At 39.6% G+C, this 15,322-nt stretch overlaps 1 protein-coding gene across 1 annotated transcript in view; it reads left to right on the forward strand.

Annotated features, from left to right (window-relative positions):
* LOC128708588 (uncharacterized) overlaps positions 1-7,298 on the forward strand; it is a 32,714-nt gene extending 25,416 nt beyond the window's left edge. Inside the window, exons 3-4 of the mRNA XM_053803567.1 lie at positions 6,452-6,532; positions 7,131-7,298. Of these exons, the coding sequence (XP_053659542.1) occupies positions 6,452-6,532; positions 7,131-7,298 (249 nt within the window). The remainder of the gene's footprint in view (positions 1-6,451; positions 6,533-7,130) is intronic.
* Positions 7,299-15,322: the final 8,024 nt, after the last annotated feature.

Below are 15,322 nucleotides of genomic sequence, written 5' to 3' on the forward strand. Positions count from 1 at the left end.
AACCTTTGACCAGAAACGTCTCTATCTAACGAAAAACAGTAAATGAAATTGTCAGAATTTTAGTTGTTTACGAATTACATGAAATAATTATCGTTATTGAGGATTGTTTTGTAAAAAAATGATAGTCCATTCAAAGTTATAGCTGCAGTTATGGTCATAGAGAAGAGTAATAGTAAAAATTTAAGAGATCTAACTGTATTTGAAATTGTTTAATTTTTTTTTTTAATATATACAAATAATTACTATTACACATTTCCATATAAAAACTAATGATTCCGACATTCCATTCTTCTCTTTCTAGTCGAAACAAATAGTGTTACTTTCTAAGTTCTCTAGTGCTTGGATTCGTGTTAATAGATTTACAAAACTACCATAATCAAATGTGAGCAGTAAGAGCAATAAATTTTAAATAAGCCATGAGTTAAAAGACGCTGTGAAATGATTCATAGCAATATTTTGGTTATTAAATCCTTGGAGACATTTACATGACTTCTGTGAAGCTTTAGCATGGTGCTGTTATTTTTCCATAGAAAACACGTAAAATGTTTTAAGTATTTTATACACGATCACATCTAACTTTATAAGTATCTTCAGCAAGTAATAAAAGAAGGAATTAAAGAAAATGTTTACCCTTGGAGATGACTGGTCAATATTCAATGTTACATGAACCACATGCAAATACTGCATTTGGACATTGTACTTAAACCAGTTTAGGTGGAAAGCTATTATTGTTTGCTTAGACAGTCGCCTGCTTTAAAGTAAAATTGTCAGTTTAATCTTCTCAGCCAAATTTGTTTTAAATGTTACCTGAAAAATAATATTTTAAAAAGAACAATGAATGTTCCAATAACATATTTTTCAGAATTCCAGTTTCTTTGCATTTTGCTAGATACAACTAGCAAATGTAGAAACCATTACCGTTACGATAACCATTTTCTCATCTTTAGTTCCTGTTGGGTATTGCCTGCCTTTTCAATGTTGGGCATTGCGAATAAATGACCATGCACATGTTTATACATATTAACACCACTTAAGAGTGGTTAACAAAACAATAGGATCGACACCATGGTGTATTGGTAGTAGCGCCGGTTTTGCACGACAGGACAAGTCCAAAACGCCTTCCGGACCAATCCCCCATACGTGTAAACAAAGTCGTAGAAAACCAGAAATGGCATGCCTAAACTTCTTGAGATTGATGTGCCGATAGAAAACAAGAAGAAGATAAAATGGTTGAATTATTTTTGTTGAATAACGTTATACATTCGAATAGGCTTCAAAAAGCAAAACAAGTGATATAAGCATACGATTACTCAGTACGGTAATTGCTCATGGAGACGCCCAGTACCTGGTACCAATCAATTCATGATTGAAATATAAATGAAGATAGTTCCCACCTCATTCCATAAAACATTTTTGAGATGGTAGAAATTATCTTTAAAGTACGAGTCAAAACTTGTTTAATATCCATTTTAAATAAAACAAATTTGGTAGGTGGTAGCATCAATAAACACTTACAGAACCCAACGAATTCCCTACACTTCCACCTCTGAAACCCCTACGGTCAAGCTACCTAGTGCCCGTTCAAGTGGTCTCCTGAGTGCCATTTGTTGGATAACGATCTAGCAGCTCCTTATTCGCACTGTATAAGGACAGCACGTCAGACACCAGTATACCGTTAAAGAATTACTTTCCAGGACAGAGGAACCTAATGTGTTTGAGATGGAAACGTGCGAACATCAAAGAATGAGTATCACAATAACTTTGCAAAACATAATAATGTCTTTCAGGCTACCAAATACCCTGGCAGATGAGTTAAACTCAACAAGTTCATTTTTAGTATATTTTTACATTCCATGGATGACCCATCATCTATGTTATTATATAAGTCTCGAATCAGCTCTTTAAATGATGTAAGGCTCAGTGTTTCGACTCGTTTGTCGTTTGTTTGATTGTTGAGCAATAACATAGAACCACAATATTTGAAATAGTTTTACATACATTATAGCATATATGCACAGAAATACATCCTTCAATATACGTTTTATATGGAAACACTGGAATTCATGAGAATGTTAGTTCTCCGCTGGTTCTGTGAAACTGCTTTTGCAATTTTTTCCCAATTCCCATGAGAGAACCCTTGATACTGATTAATACCAGATGAGTTTCCAACTTCAGGGAATAAATACCTAGAATTTCAGCTTCAAAATAAAATTCCACGTTATTGAAATGAGTTAGAAACGGATTCAAAACCACTCCTTGCAATTGAAAAAGGTCCATTGGGATATGATAAACAATTTTTTGTGGAGGAAATTCCTTTCTAGACGAACCTGGCTGGGTAATAGGTTGCATACAACATTTTGCATGTGGTGATACGTAGGGCGATAGCCGTCGTACTATTGGCTGTATTTTTTTTATATCACTGCTCTTCTTGGAGAGAAAATGTGAAATCATACATTCTTCGAAATAGAAAGAAGTATCTAACTACAAAATTTACTATGACATCCGCATGAGTAGACGAATATTAAATTGAAAATCCCTTTATTAAGTCTATGACAAAGCACCACGGTATCTAGTTCGGTTTTTACAGAACATAATAAGCTTTAAATGTGTTCAATTTGCAGCACATGAAGCTCATATACGTTCCACTTAAAATGTTACATTAACATAATAAACATAATCAGTAATTTTACTTTTTCTGTTCAGTTTTCATCGCTCTGGGTTAGGGTTAGTTTTTTAGTAAAATAAGTTACTATATATTTATTGAAATAGATATGAAATATGAACTACAAATTAGTCAATTATGAAATTTAATACAAACTGCACCAAACGCTCGTCAAACATTAATCATGCAATGGTTTATTTCTGCACTTGCTGCACCTTTTGTGGGTATTATCACATCTGCTGCACCATGCGGCACCATTCTTACTCTTCTTGGCGTTACGACCTACTAGATCATGCCTGCCATTTCTGGCCTACGAGACTTTATTTTACCACGTCGCCGGATAGTCAGTTTTTGCTACGGGGGATTGGTCCGGACGAGATTTTCTTCCGGTCCTGTCGTGTGGAGTCTTGCAACGCTTCTCATTTGGAACATATGTCATTTAAATTTGAGCCAAACCCATTATTCGTTCAATTCTCCACCAGCTCAACCGGAGAAGTCCAACGATTTACACCGTATACAAATATCAGTACAATTAATTAACGGATACTTCCTCAACTAAAACCGACCAACGATGTCCGTGCAACCGTATCCGGCATGAAACGAATCCCGCCTGACGGTGATAATGATCGTAGACGATAGCTGAAATTCAAGCGAGTTCATAGAATGGAAATTTTGAGTTGCTACGCCACCCGTGTTCCTATCCAGCTCGATTTACCGGTGCCACCGCTTTGCTGATACATTCCGAAACAGTTCATCATCCATCCGCCGATGCAGCTGTTGGTTTGGGAAAGTAATGCAATTTAACAGCAATTAAGCATGGTGCGCTTACCGACGGTTCAGTACGAACGTGTTGCATAATGTTCCGGTATTTCGAAACCGAACGAAAAAAACCTCTCTCTAACTAACCCAGTTGCGAAACCGGTCTTGCATGCTATTTTAATAAAGTGGTTAAATCACATTGCATCACGTTCAAAAATTTTTCACCAGACGTTAGATTACATGATTATGGTTGTTTTATAATTGCGGTTTTTAAATTAAATAGTCACTTAAAAAGAGCATAATGTTCATGGGTTTTTATCCTACTAGTAAAGATCATAAAACATGTTCCGCATAAAAAAACACCCAGTCTTTTAAACTTTTACTGCATTCTTCTGACTCATTATGGTTGATGAGCTGTGAAAGCTTTAAGTTGTTTTAGTTCAACTTTCAACAAAAAAAAACTTTCTTTCACGTCAGCTTCAGATAGCTGCTGTATTTTATTTTCTCACATTACATCAACCATTTCTATGCTATGGAGCGTATTACAATGCTCGAACGCATTAGAAAAGCTTATCTTTTCATCCCATTTTTCGCTATCCGTTGGTATCTCAGACAGTCTGTAAACCTTTGTATGAACCGTTTTGTAGCACCATTTATGTACCGTCACGGTTACATCTAGGGACATTTTTGCAGTTTGACGTGAACCGTAGAGGACAATCGTAGAAGTATAAACCAAAGAAAGAAGTGTGTTCACATCGTTTTTTCGTCAAATTGAATCAATGAGCTATAAAATCGTCATTCGACTATGGACTACAATACTAACACAGCTTTAATCAATATTTAATGAAGTACCATTCATCAATTGATATAGCAGTGCGTTCAATTAATATATTTCCGAATGCAATAAATACCCTTCCCGGGAATCTTACTTCACCGGCTCGCTGCACTTCACCAATCTTTCAGAGTCACTCATGGATAAGCTAATGTATGAAAATGCTGCATCAATATTCCTCACAGTACAACATAAAAAATGCTCGGAACGCTAATGAACATGCTTTCATTAGCTTACAATCAACTGTTATTAGGGGCAGGCTTCAGATTCGAACCAGACGCCAAGATTGCTAGGTGGACTGAATACCGAGATAAGAAGCCGCAAAAAAAACATAATATCCTTATGCGACCTAGCGCTGGCTGGTACATACGTTGAAAAGGTACATATAAACCTCTGCAGGAGTCGGATAGATTCTCGGCTCAAATGAATTGGCAATTACCTCTAACAAGATTGTTGGTGGATAAAAATAGAAGCTCTGACGTACGAAGGTTTCATTTTCTCCTACACGGATCATTGGATAAAAACGCTACAGCCGAACCACCGATACGGATGAACGAATCATCCGCATATAGTGTACTTGTTCGGAAACATATTCGTACGAAAAAGAAGAAAATTGTGAACGTTCTCTGTACGTCGAATTGAACGCTCGGTTGCCCTTGGATGTAGCCACTAAAGATAATTGCTGTCCGTGCAATCATCATGCTTCAAGTAGATGTCATATACGATGCTCAGTTGGGACACACAGGACAACGAGCAAAGGAAGCTTATAGTATAAATCAACTATTTTCTATAAGCAAACAAATTTCTATCAATCTACTTAACGAAAGGAAACATATGCTTACTGTTCCATCTTAAGATACAATACATTATGTTTTTTTTTTGGGGTTTGGATTGTCACATTCAAATACAACTTTAATCTTCTCGGTGGCTGTGAGAAAAGCCAGAAATAGCTTAACTAATAAACCACTAGCGCATGCGGTTAACACAACGTAATGGGGGTTTACACGTAGTTTCACTATTTCAAAAGAAGAAAACGAATGACGCAATGGCATGACCAGTTTTTAATAGTCATAAGTTATTGTTTAGGGGTTTGTAAAGCCAGCCCCCAATAAAAAACAACCTAAAGTTAATTTTAACCCAGTTAAGGCCCTGGAACAAGATCCTTCAATACACTTTATTATCGCATTTCACAGGCGCTTTCCATCCATTGCTCTGCATTTTCCGATTGATTTTCTCTCATCTAATAAGCAACCAATCGAACTGCACTATGCAAATGCAATTTCCTAGCACATTGCTTCGGTTGTTAACCGGGATGAAGCGCAACACAGTAATAAAATTCATTTCACAGAAACCCAGCAAGAACGCTTAAACAAACACACTTACTTTGCCACTGTTTAGTTACGTTACGGGATTGGTGATTCAGTTGCCTTAACTAGAGAAAGCTAAATAGAATCGCAGTTAGAGATGGGGTGACCTTTTCGCAAACGTGATCGACAGAGTGGAAACCGAAAGCTGAGAAACTTCACCCCGAGAGATTGGACATTTACTAGCTATTTAAAGCTTTCCCGATCCCGAACATAGATACTTAATCAGAGGCAGAGTGGCAGAATGGCATGCTGATCTAGAGGAAATTCCATTTGCTAGTTCACCGTAGGAGTTTTAAACGTGGCTATGCCATTGCTCGCGCAATCATTCGAACGATTGTTATTAAATCTTTCCCAGGAATGGTAAAGAGGAAATAAAACCGGATTTACGATACGCTCGTCGGTGGCCGTACCGTTCCACCCGCGAAGAAGGAAAATAATCTCTAGCTTTATTAATTTAGTTCTCAAGAATTTTACCTTCAAATTGAATGAAAAGTTGCGCCCACCAGGATACGGTTGTTTATTTGATATTGTTACACTCTTGTTGCATAATGAAATATTTGAGAGTTCTTCAGGAAATTGGAATAGAAATCGACAATTGTTTCAGCCCAAGGCCACGATTATTCAATGAATTATTGCTTTAGAAGTCAAGAAAAGACTGGGACAAAAATGCTATTTGACTATCTACTATCTACTATTTGACTAACTATTTGAAGGATAATTGAAGAATCGTTTCTGCTTCAGTGATCAAAAGCTTTACACCCCATAATGAACTTTAGGTTATGATTTTTGCCACGCTTAATAACACACTTATCCGTATCTCTTTCTTTGCAGTTCTGTAAAAAATTTCGTGTAGGTGAACGATGCTGTGAATTTGAATGTCTAGATCCGCCCGGTGAGGACGACATGTATCAGGTATGTAGAGCATCGGCCTAATTTGATGCACATTTTTTATTACATAGCGTTGTTAACAATATGCTTCAACGAATATGCCGTCTCTCCGCCACATGATAGCCACCCTAGCCACCTGTTTTATTTGAAATGCATTTCTTTGTGCCACTTTCTGGCCACTTCCGGAAGGCTTTCCATCGTGCATCGTGCCGGAAAAACTCAACCACGATTAATTAAACCGCAATTCCCAGTTTGGTCCCGGACCCACAAACCAATTGTATTCAGGCGCAAAAAAAAACAAGCAATTCCCGATATTCCATCCATCGTTAAAAGCAACTCCCATGGCAACAAAGGCTTGCGCCGTGGCTTCATCCGCTACATTGCCACCCCGTCATGGTCTTATTGGAGTGCGTTCATAATTCATCATTTACCGGAACTTTTTACTTCTTCCATCGAAACGAAAACAATCAATACCATAATTCAACAGCATCAATTCCACCGACAGTCTTTACCTTTTCGCGCTTCAAACTAATTTTAAACTCCATCTTACTGTGAGTCGTCGTTTCCTATTATTCTTCATCGATATATTCTCCCATCACTTTTCTTCACCGCTCTTCCACAGGAACGACTACGGAAGCGGGCAGAGATTCTGGCCGGGAATGGGGCCAACCAACTATCACGATCCGGCGATTGGTTCTGGTCACCGGTGAGCAGAGCAACCGCAGCCGGTCTACTACTGCTAGCGTTAGTGCAGAGCGTTACGCAAAGGTTGCTTCTGCTGCCGTCATAGCTTTGCTGAGGGTACAGCACGCCGTTATGCTCGTTTCTTCGTTCGCCGTCGTAACACCGTGTGTGTGGTTGCATTCGCACGAAGGACCGCTTTCGGGTACGTATCGGGAACTACCGGTGTAGCGGAACAAACGGAGCGTTATAGAATAGTAGAAAAATGGAATCAAATAAAGTTCTAAAGTAATGCCGAGGATGGCTTCGGCCAGTGCGCATTACATAATGGTAAGGGAACACAAAACACAAAGGTGGAAAATAAAAAAAGATGCTACATTTCTAAACTAATGTCTTTAATACAAAACACTGCAGTGAAACAAACTGTAATACCGTGATTATTAGCCGCTGCTAAAGATGCAACAAAGAGAGTAAACGAAACAACCAAACAAAAAAATCGACCGTTCACTAACACCAGAAAGTCCATAAAACGAACAAGAAACACAATTAGAACATCAACATAGTCAATAGAATATAGCTTTTAAAGAGGTTGAAAGACGAGCAATTGGTACGGTTGGGTCGGGAGCATTCTAAAGCTAATACTAGAGGCAAACTTACTACATGAAGCATAGCGGCAAACTATTGCATCACATCCTATTTCTTCTACCGGTCTACAAACGATCCTCAATTTTTAACTATATTTCTCTACCCTAGCAAATACCCTAATATCCGAGAAAATGACACAGATTCAAGGCAATGTGGAGCCAACGACAGCGTTCAAATCAACGGAACAGATTTCGACCTAAACAAAAAGCTGAGCAGTGTTCCCAAGCTTTCCCGTTGATCATGTCATGGTAGTCGGTGGAGAGCAAAAACCATTGTTCCATTTCAAATCGGATGGAAAATATGTTGCTCTGACCGAATCGTTAAACGAGCTAGCGTAACGTGGATCAAGTGCGCAGCTTAGAAAGATTCGTGCGTGTCATTTTACGTACCGCCCACGCTCCTCCAAATCCTCTTACTGCTGAAACGGTTTCGGTACAGTGATTGTATACTTAAACCTACCACGGAGTGGACGAGCATACACTAGAATGCTAGCTTTAACCGAAGGTAACACTTTTGACAGCAACCGCGTGGTTGTTGAGTGCAATCCATAGACACACGAGCGCATCGTCGACGGTCTGGAAACTGATAAGCTTTGGAGTGACTTTTTACACAAGGATACGAGAAGAGGAGTTAAGCCACAGCCAAAGTAGAGTTGTTGATACTGATGCGATTTATACGAGTCCCCTTAGTGATAGTAGCGCTCCCTATCGGGATGAATAGGCGTAGTCAGTTGTAGTGGTCGATTAGCTATAGTAGTTCTTTTTTTTTGGTTACGATTATAGGGATATTGGCCATCTGGTTTCATTGGTGTCTTTGGTCTGTTAACACGTGTTTTAATTTCTGATTATATTATGATATTACTACTAATGCTAAACTGTGAGGAATGAGTTAATTTTTCATGACAATTATTGAATTTGAAGCAGTGGAAATTTAGCGTTTATTCCTGAACACATCCCATGGCACATATCGCAATTGCCGTCAAAGTTTTGTGCACGCAACACCACAGCCAAAAAATAATTGCGGAAGAAGATGGATAAAAACTGACCCTGTTGAAGGTAGTTCCTACAGTTACATCGCATTGACCTGGTCAAACACCAAGAACATTCCCATACGCAGGTCAAAAACAAACTGCCATGTACGCATGGTATCGGTAATTGGATTCCTTTCTGTGAACCATTTGCGGTACGGTACTGTTTGGGGAACGGTTTCTGCATATTTGTACTGGCTAGCTTCTTGGGACCCAACTGAACTATGGCACAAGTCTCCAAGAATTCGCTTCTCTCCGTTCTGCATTCTACTGGCGACCAAATTTGTTTTCCATTTTAATTCAAACGCAACTGGCAGAACTTAGCTAACAGATCTCGGAACTGGCAGAACCTACCCAAGAGTGTACTCAAAAGCTCCGGCTAAACCCACCTCCTGCAATACACACAGGAAGTAACTTTGCCCAAAAAAAAATAGGACGACAGGAAGTTGACGACAAGACCTTTCGTAGTGGTTGGTAAATTGGAAATTGCAATGAAGCTAGTTACCTCGGTGAACCGATGTACACTACCGTCTGGTGGCTGGTATCAAACTCAACAGATTTCACAATAGTCCGAATTCTCACTGCTACAACTCCCAATAAGTAAGAAAACCAATCCAAGAAGTTCACGAAACAAGTACATCCATTGTTATATTTTGTTATTTTCCACAATCGATTCTCTTTTACTAAAAGTGAAGAAACACTGATTCAGGGTTCCCGGTGCAACATAAGCTTGATTATTCTATATATTGCTCTATTTTGCCATACGTGGAACAAATTCCTCATTTATTTCATTGCTCAAGGACGAGTTATTATTTCTTAGCAATTTTTGCATATTGATCGAAACTTCTGTTGGCCATGTTGGTAATATGAGCTTATCTTATTGGAAAGGAAATATAAAAGGGCTTTTTCTGTTCGGGAAAATGTTCTACTCATGTTTCTCCTTAATAGAAAAATCCTACATGAAATATCCAAAGCTGTTCATTATGCAACATTAAGTGATTGACAGTTGAAGAAACAATTCATCCCAAGGGTTAAACGGCCAACTTTAATTGAAATTTTACTTCAATGTTATGAAGGTCTTTATCAAATCAAAGTATACATATTACAGCATCAACGTACCAAAGCAATCCCTTCAATCAATTCAAACCCCAAAGCACAAAATGAACTTAAATGCACCAGAGCGCTACATGTTGCCAACAATCTCAGCTCAGTCCAAATCCAGCCTCTGTTCGTTCCATTTTACATGGTGAATAAATAAAAACCTACGAATCAACATTTTATGGTTCCAGCTTCACGAACACAATCTTATCCAACTGGAGCCCTTTGGGGCTTTTACCAGAAATAAATCACAAATATCCCTTTTTTTCATCGGGCCGCGTCCGTAAGGAAAGAAGTGGACAAAAATTGATTAAATCACATCCGGTTGGTTTCAAACCAAACTCAGAGCGCCATCCCTAACACCGTCATGTGAGCGGAAAATCGATCGGGATGACATTTTTCCAACTATGCTTTCCGGCTTTTCTATTACCGATATTCGTTTCTACGGTGTTCTTTTTTTTCGCTGTAGTATCTTACATCTCTTCTGTTATGTTGTCTTTTCTGCCACGCGGCAGCAGAAAGGTAAGATTAAAGTCGAAGATGCGAGCAAGGTTAAGCTAAATCCCGGAACGAGCCAGTCCACTGTTTGTGACAGGTGTTTCAGACGTCCATAGAGCTACCCGCCAATTGGTCAATGAATTGTTCGAAATGAAGCCCCGGAATCCCCTTTTGGGCAATGGGTGTGATGTTTACAACCAGGGAAACGCGCTACAAAAGCTGTTTGCTCACCCGTACCGTGAAAAAGGGCTTTTGTGTAGTATTAGTTTCCTTAACACATCAATTTAAAAAAGCGAACCAAAGCACAGATAACCCCTTCCGGCCAATTCGAGGTTAACCGGGCAATGGAAAAGTGAACCCTTTGTGATGGGGTTGAGGTTTTCTTTACGAAATCCCAACCCGTCGCAGAAACTCACGCCCATCTGATCCTTCCATCCAGTTTTCGTAACGGCTGTCAAAAATCGACCAGCCCGCGTGTTCACCGCCCAGGGATCGATTTGTAATGCTCGGCGCGTACGCATCTACACCACCCCCATTTGCCACCTTCCGGGGCTGTAGATAATATTTTAAATTGTTCTCCGGGGGCCCATCAACTCAATGCAGCCCAATGCGATCCATTTTCTTTTTTAGAAGCTAAAATTAGGCTCATAAATTTCAACCTCCGCCATCTCCCCAATTCCCGATACAATCCCCGATTCAGATACAACCGATGTCAATATCAATAATTTACTGTTGTAATGCAAAAGAAAGTAACGAACAAAAGGAGCAAAAATGAAACAAACCGAACCGAACATCAAACGCATTTGGATTTGTTTTGTGGTGAATGTCAAACGCGACAGAGTAGCACGAAGTACATGTACCGTGCGCTTGCTCTTCGGCACAAAACACCCATTGCTGACAGCGTCTGAGTCGTATGGTACCGAAAATAATGAGCGTCGTACATACTTTGCGCCCGTCGAAACGGCGAACAAAGCGATGCTTTCGCTTTGATCCTACGTTCAGCCCGTGTAAGCTTCAAAGGATCATACGCCCCGTCAGTCTTTTCTAGCGGATGGCAGTAACATTCCTTTTGGGCATGTTGATGCATGGTCGATTTTAGAGCACATAATTAAAACAATAACAGTGATTTTAAATTTCTTTTTGCAGTTCACTTTACGTGACGCACCGTGTGATATTTGTTTTATCATTTGGGGCATACCGAAAACTCAGACAACTTCCCGTTCCCGCTCAACATTTGCTCTTTGCATTGCAGTTTCTGTTTTTTATCCAATTTGTTGGTATGCTGAATGTTGACTGTTTCACTTGTGTTACGAAATACGGAGAGAGAAATAAAAGATATCTACGATCAGCTTGTAACAAGTTTTTCATTATTTATTAATCAATGCCTAATGATTAATTTTATTGAAAGGCATCAAATCCAGAGATATCTGTGTTGATCATTCCAGTAATAAAAAAAAGAACCCTACCACCAAAACGTATCGTTTATGCTTTCTATTGTGGCGCGTTCCACCGCAAATCGGTTTGCTATAATTTTGTGTCAAATCTCCTGAAAACATCACACCTTACAATTTGCCTATAAAAGCGTTTGTCCATGAACGATTACAAAGAGCTATCCATGGCCAAGGAAAGGCTAACGGTTGAAGGACTACCGCACCGAGTGCGACAACATGTTCAACGAACTGTTGCAAAGCGTTGCCTTTGGTTCGTTTGCACGATCAGCTTACGCAAAGGAAGGGACTAGTTAACGAGCCCAACGGAGTGTTGCTCGATACTCGAGAGGTGGAAAACAGGCAACCCGAACCTGAAGCGCTACAATACCATCTTAACATTAAAGGACATCGCCCTCTCGTTGCCACGATCAACACCACAAACCACCCCAACGGAACTGTCGTCATAAAAATGAAGGAAAAGGATAAAATCGCTACAATAGGCAAGGACCAACGGTGTAGAAACATGCAGAAACGAAGGATAAAAAAAAGCAAACAGCAAACAAAGAGTAAGCCACCGATAATTTCATTGTTTGGCAGCGAGAATAGATCGATGAGAAGCGGAATGACGTACAGAAAAAAAGGTTCCCACCAAAGGATACTGGCGACAAACCCGAAAATGTAGCAACAAAAAATCGCCAAATGAGATCGAAAGAAGAGGCAAAAAAATCTGCCCCAATCGACCGTGCTCGAGTGGAAAATGGAGGGATCAAAATTTTCCCATCACCACGATAAGTAACGGTAATCTGATGGGAAATCGTCCGTGGAAAGCCGGACGATATGTGTTTGCGTCTGTGGGTGTAGGAAAATGGACGAAGCGCAGCAATTGGGGCGACACATTTTTGTCATCGATTTAATGTATCCACAATGGTCCCTCGTGAGCGTGTGTGTGTGTGTCCGTTTGGTGTGGAATGAGCAGAACATTTCCGGACATGGGTGCATTGGGTAATGCTTACCGGGCACACACATAAATACATCGCATCATTTGGAAACGGTGAATGGAGTCCCTCCATTGGTGGAGGGTACCAAAAAAAAAAAAAAAAGGGTCACCATGCTTGTGGATGTACCCGTAAAGCGTTAAACCTGCCTCATGCGCCGCACTTCATACATGCTCCGTAATTGAATTTTGTGTAGTTCAACGGTTCAAACCACAGGCCGCTCTGGGTTTATATACGAGTCTGGGGACATTTTATCAAATGGCTTAAACCTTCGAGTTTTTCTAACAAGGAAAAAGGAGAAAAACAACTTTTATCATACCTCACTTTACGCTCATTCTTTAACGCAAATTGATGACGACAGATGGGTTTTCGCTGCCTTTCTAATGGCACGATCGACCGAGCAGCGGAATGTTATCTGAAAGGTTCAGTTTTTATTAAGCCGGAAAGTGTGGGATTACCTTGCGGGTGAACACGGTGTGGAATTTTAAACTTTCACCATACCATCTGCAAAATCGTCTCACAAAACTCTGGGGAAAACTATTACTAACGAACTTGACAATTACTGCAAATTAACATTTTTTTAACATGAAATTCAATGACAACTCGATTGCCTTATTGTATGGCGACATATCAATAAGACTCACAAACATAAGGACGCATACTACTGACAATTTACAGGAGTTTCGCAATCCGGTTGTTGTCATATGACTGCATGGAAATCATTAATTTCACTGTATGATCTAGAAACGATTTTTAATTACATCGTTTCAGCATGCGGATTGTCTGCCTTAGGTCAATTCTGTTAAATGGATATACGGAAATTGAATTAGGAAATTGCTCTCCATTGCTTGATGTTTCGTTTGTGCAAATTATGAAAGCAATCCACAATACAGCTTATCTATTTTTTGGGAGAAGAAAATTCAGCGTCAATGATTTGCCTGCGTTTCACTGCCGTGTGTGCGACTGGTGGGATGTAACGTACGCTCCAACCATTTTTCGATTTTCAATTGCATTACATATTAACAACATACAGCCCAACATCTTTCCTATCATCCACAGCCACATTTTTTGAACTAATCAATAACATTTTCTTGTATTTGTGCTTGTTTCCTTGCAATTTGCTCCCAATGCTGTTTCTTTTTTTTGGCATCAAAGCTGGGTGAAAACTCTATAACTCAATTTTTCACCTAAAAAAGTAGGTTTACGTTACAAAACCACTATCAATGAATTGGGCCGAATAATGTACAGTTTTGAATGGCCAACCCTTCAAAAACTTGTTTAGCATACTACTAAAATAAAGGTTTTCTATATTTAGTTGGTATGGTAAAATTGGAGGCTAGTTTTCGACAATTTGTTTTGTAGCGTAAAGCTTCGTTTTATAAACTTTTTTTTTAAAGTACCATAATAAAGTATTGGCGTAGGATTTTGTTCGATCTTTCAAGTTTTCTGATGTTATTGAAGTTCTGATAACGATTGGCTTTTTATTCTAGTAGCGTGTAGTACAAATATAAACACTTTTTTCATTACACTTACTTAAATGCTACACCCGTGTATGATATTCAATTAAGCAATTAGCAACGGCACTTACTTACTTATCTGACGCTACAAACGCTTCGCGTCATGGCCTGCTGCAGGAGTCCTTTAAACTGCCCACGGTCAAGCGCCATTATTAGTGAATTCATTATCCTGGCCTTTTCGGCGGACGCATCAACGCCATCACTCTATCTCAATTAGGGCCTTCCACGCCTCCTCTGTACTCTGGGTTGTCCGGTGTTATTCTGATCACATGTCCAACTTACCGGGTCCTTTCCGGTCTAAATCGCTGTACTATAGTGGGTTCATGGTACAACTCGTATAACTCGTCATTGTTGCGTCTCCTTCATTGAAGGACAAAAAAGAACGCAGAACGAGAACACATACCGGGCCACACGCGGCTAAGACGGTTTCATCAGTTATGGACAAAGTCCATGCCTTAGCAGCGTATGTGAGTTCCGGAACAATGTAGGTACTATAGTACAAATAATGGTTTATAATGTAGACTTCTGGGGCACGACGTTACAATTTCCAATAAAAATATGTATTTTCCGTCCTTTATTCCCCGTGGTCCAGATCACTCTACTGAATATTCCATTTTGTTCGGTTTGGTTAGATTTTCTAAAAATATCTGCTGTCGGTGGGGCCCCAGCGTACACAACGTCATATGTCATACGGCATTCAAGCTCATGACCCACAATCGAACTTGGTTGTGAAAAGTTCAACCCAAAGAGCAACGTGGAATGGGAGCATTCCGGTTCGCTGATGGTATGACACAATTTTCATGTTGGTATTTCTATTGGGAACGTACCTGACGATGATGTTTGACATCATCAATCAAAATTCAGAACGTTGCACGTCGATAACCGCATCTCTCTGCAAGGATGGAACGAACATGGCGAAATCA

This window comes from Anopheles marshallii, chromosome 2, assembly GCF_943734725.1.
Source record: "Anopheles marshallii chromosome 2, idAnoMarsDA_429_01, whole genome shotgun sequence".
Classification (NCBI taxonomy): Eukaryota; Metazoa; Arthropoda; class Insecta; order Diptera; family Culicidae; genus Anopheles; species Anopheles marshallii.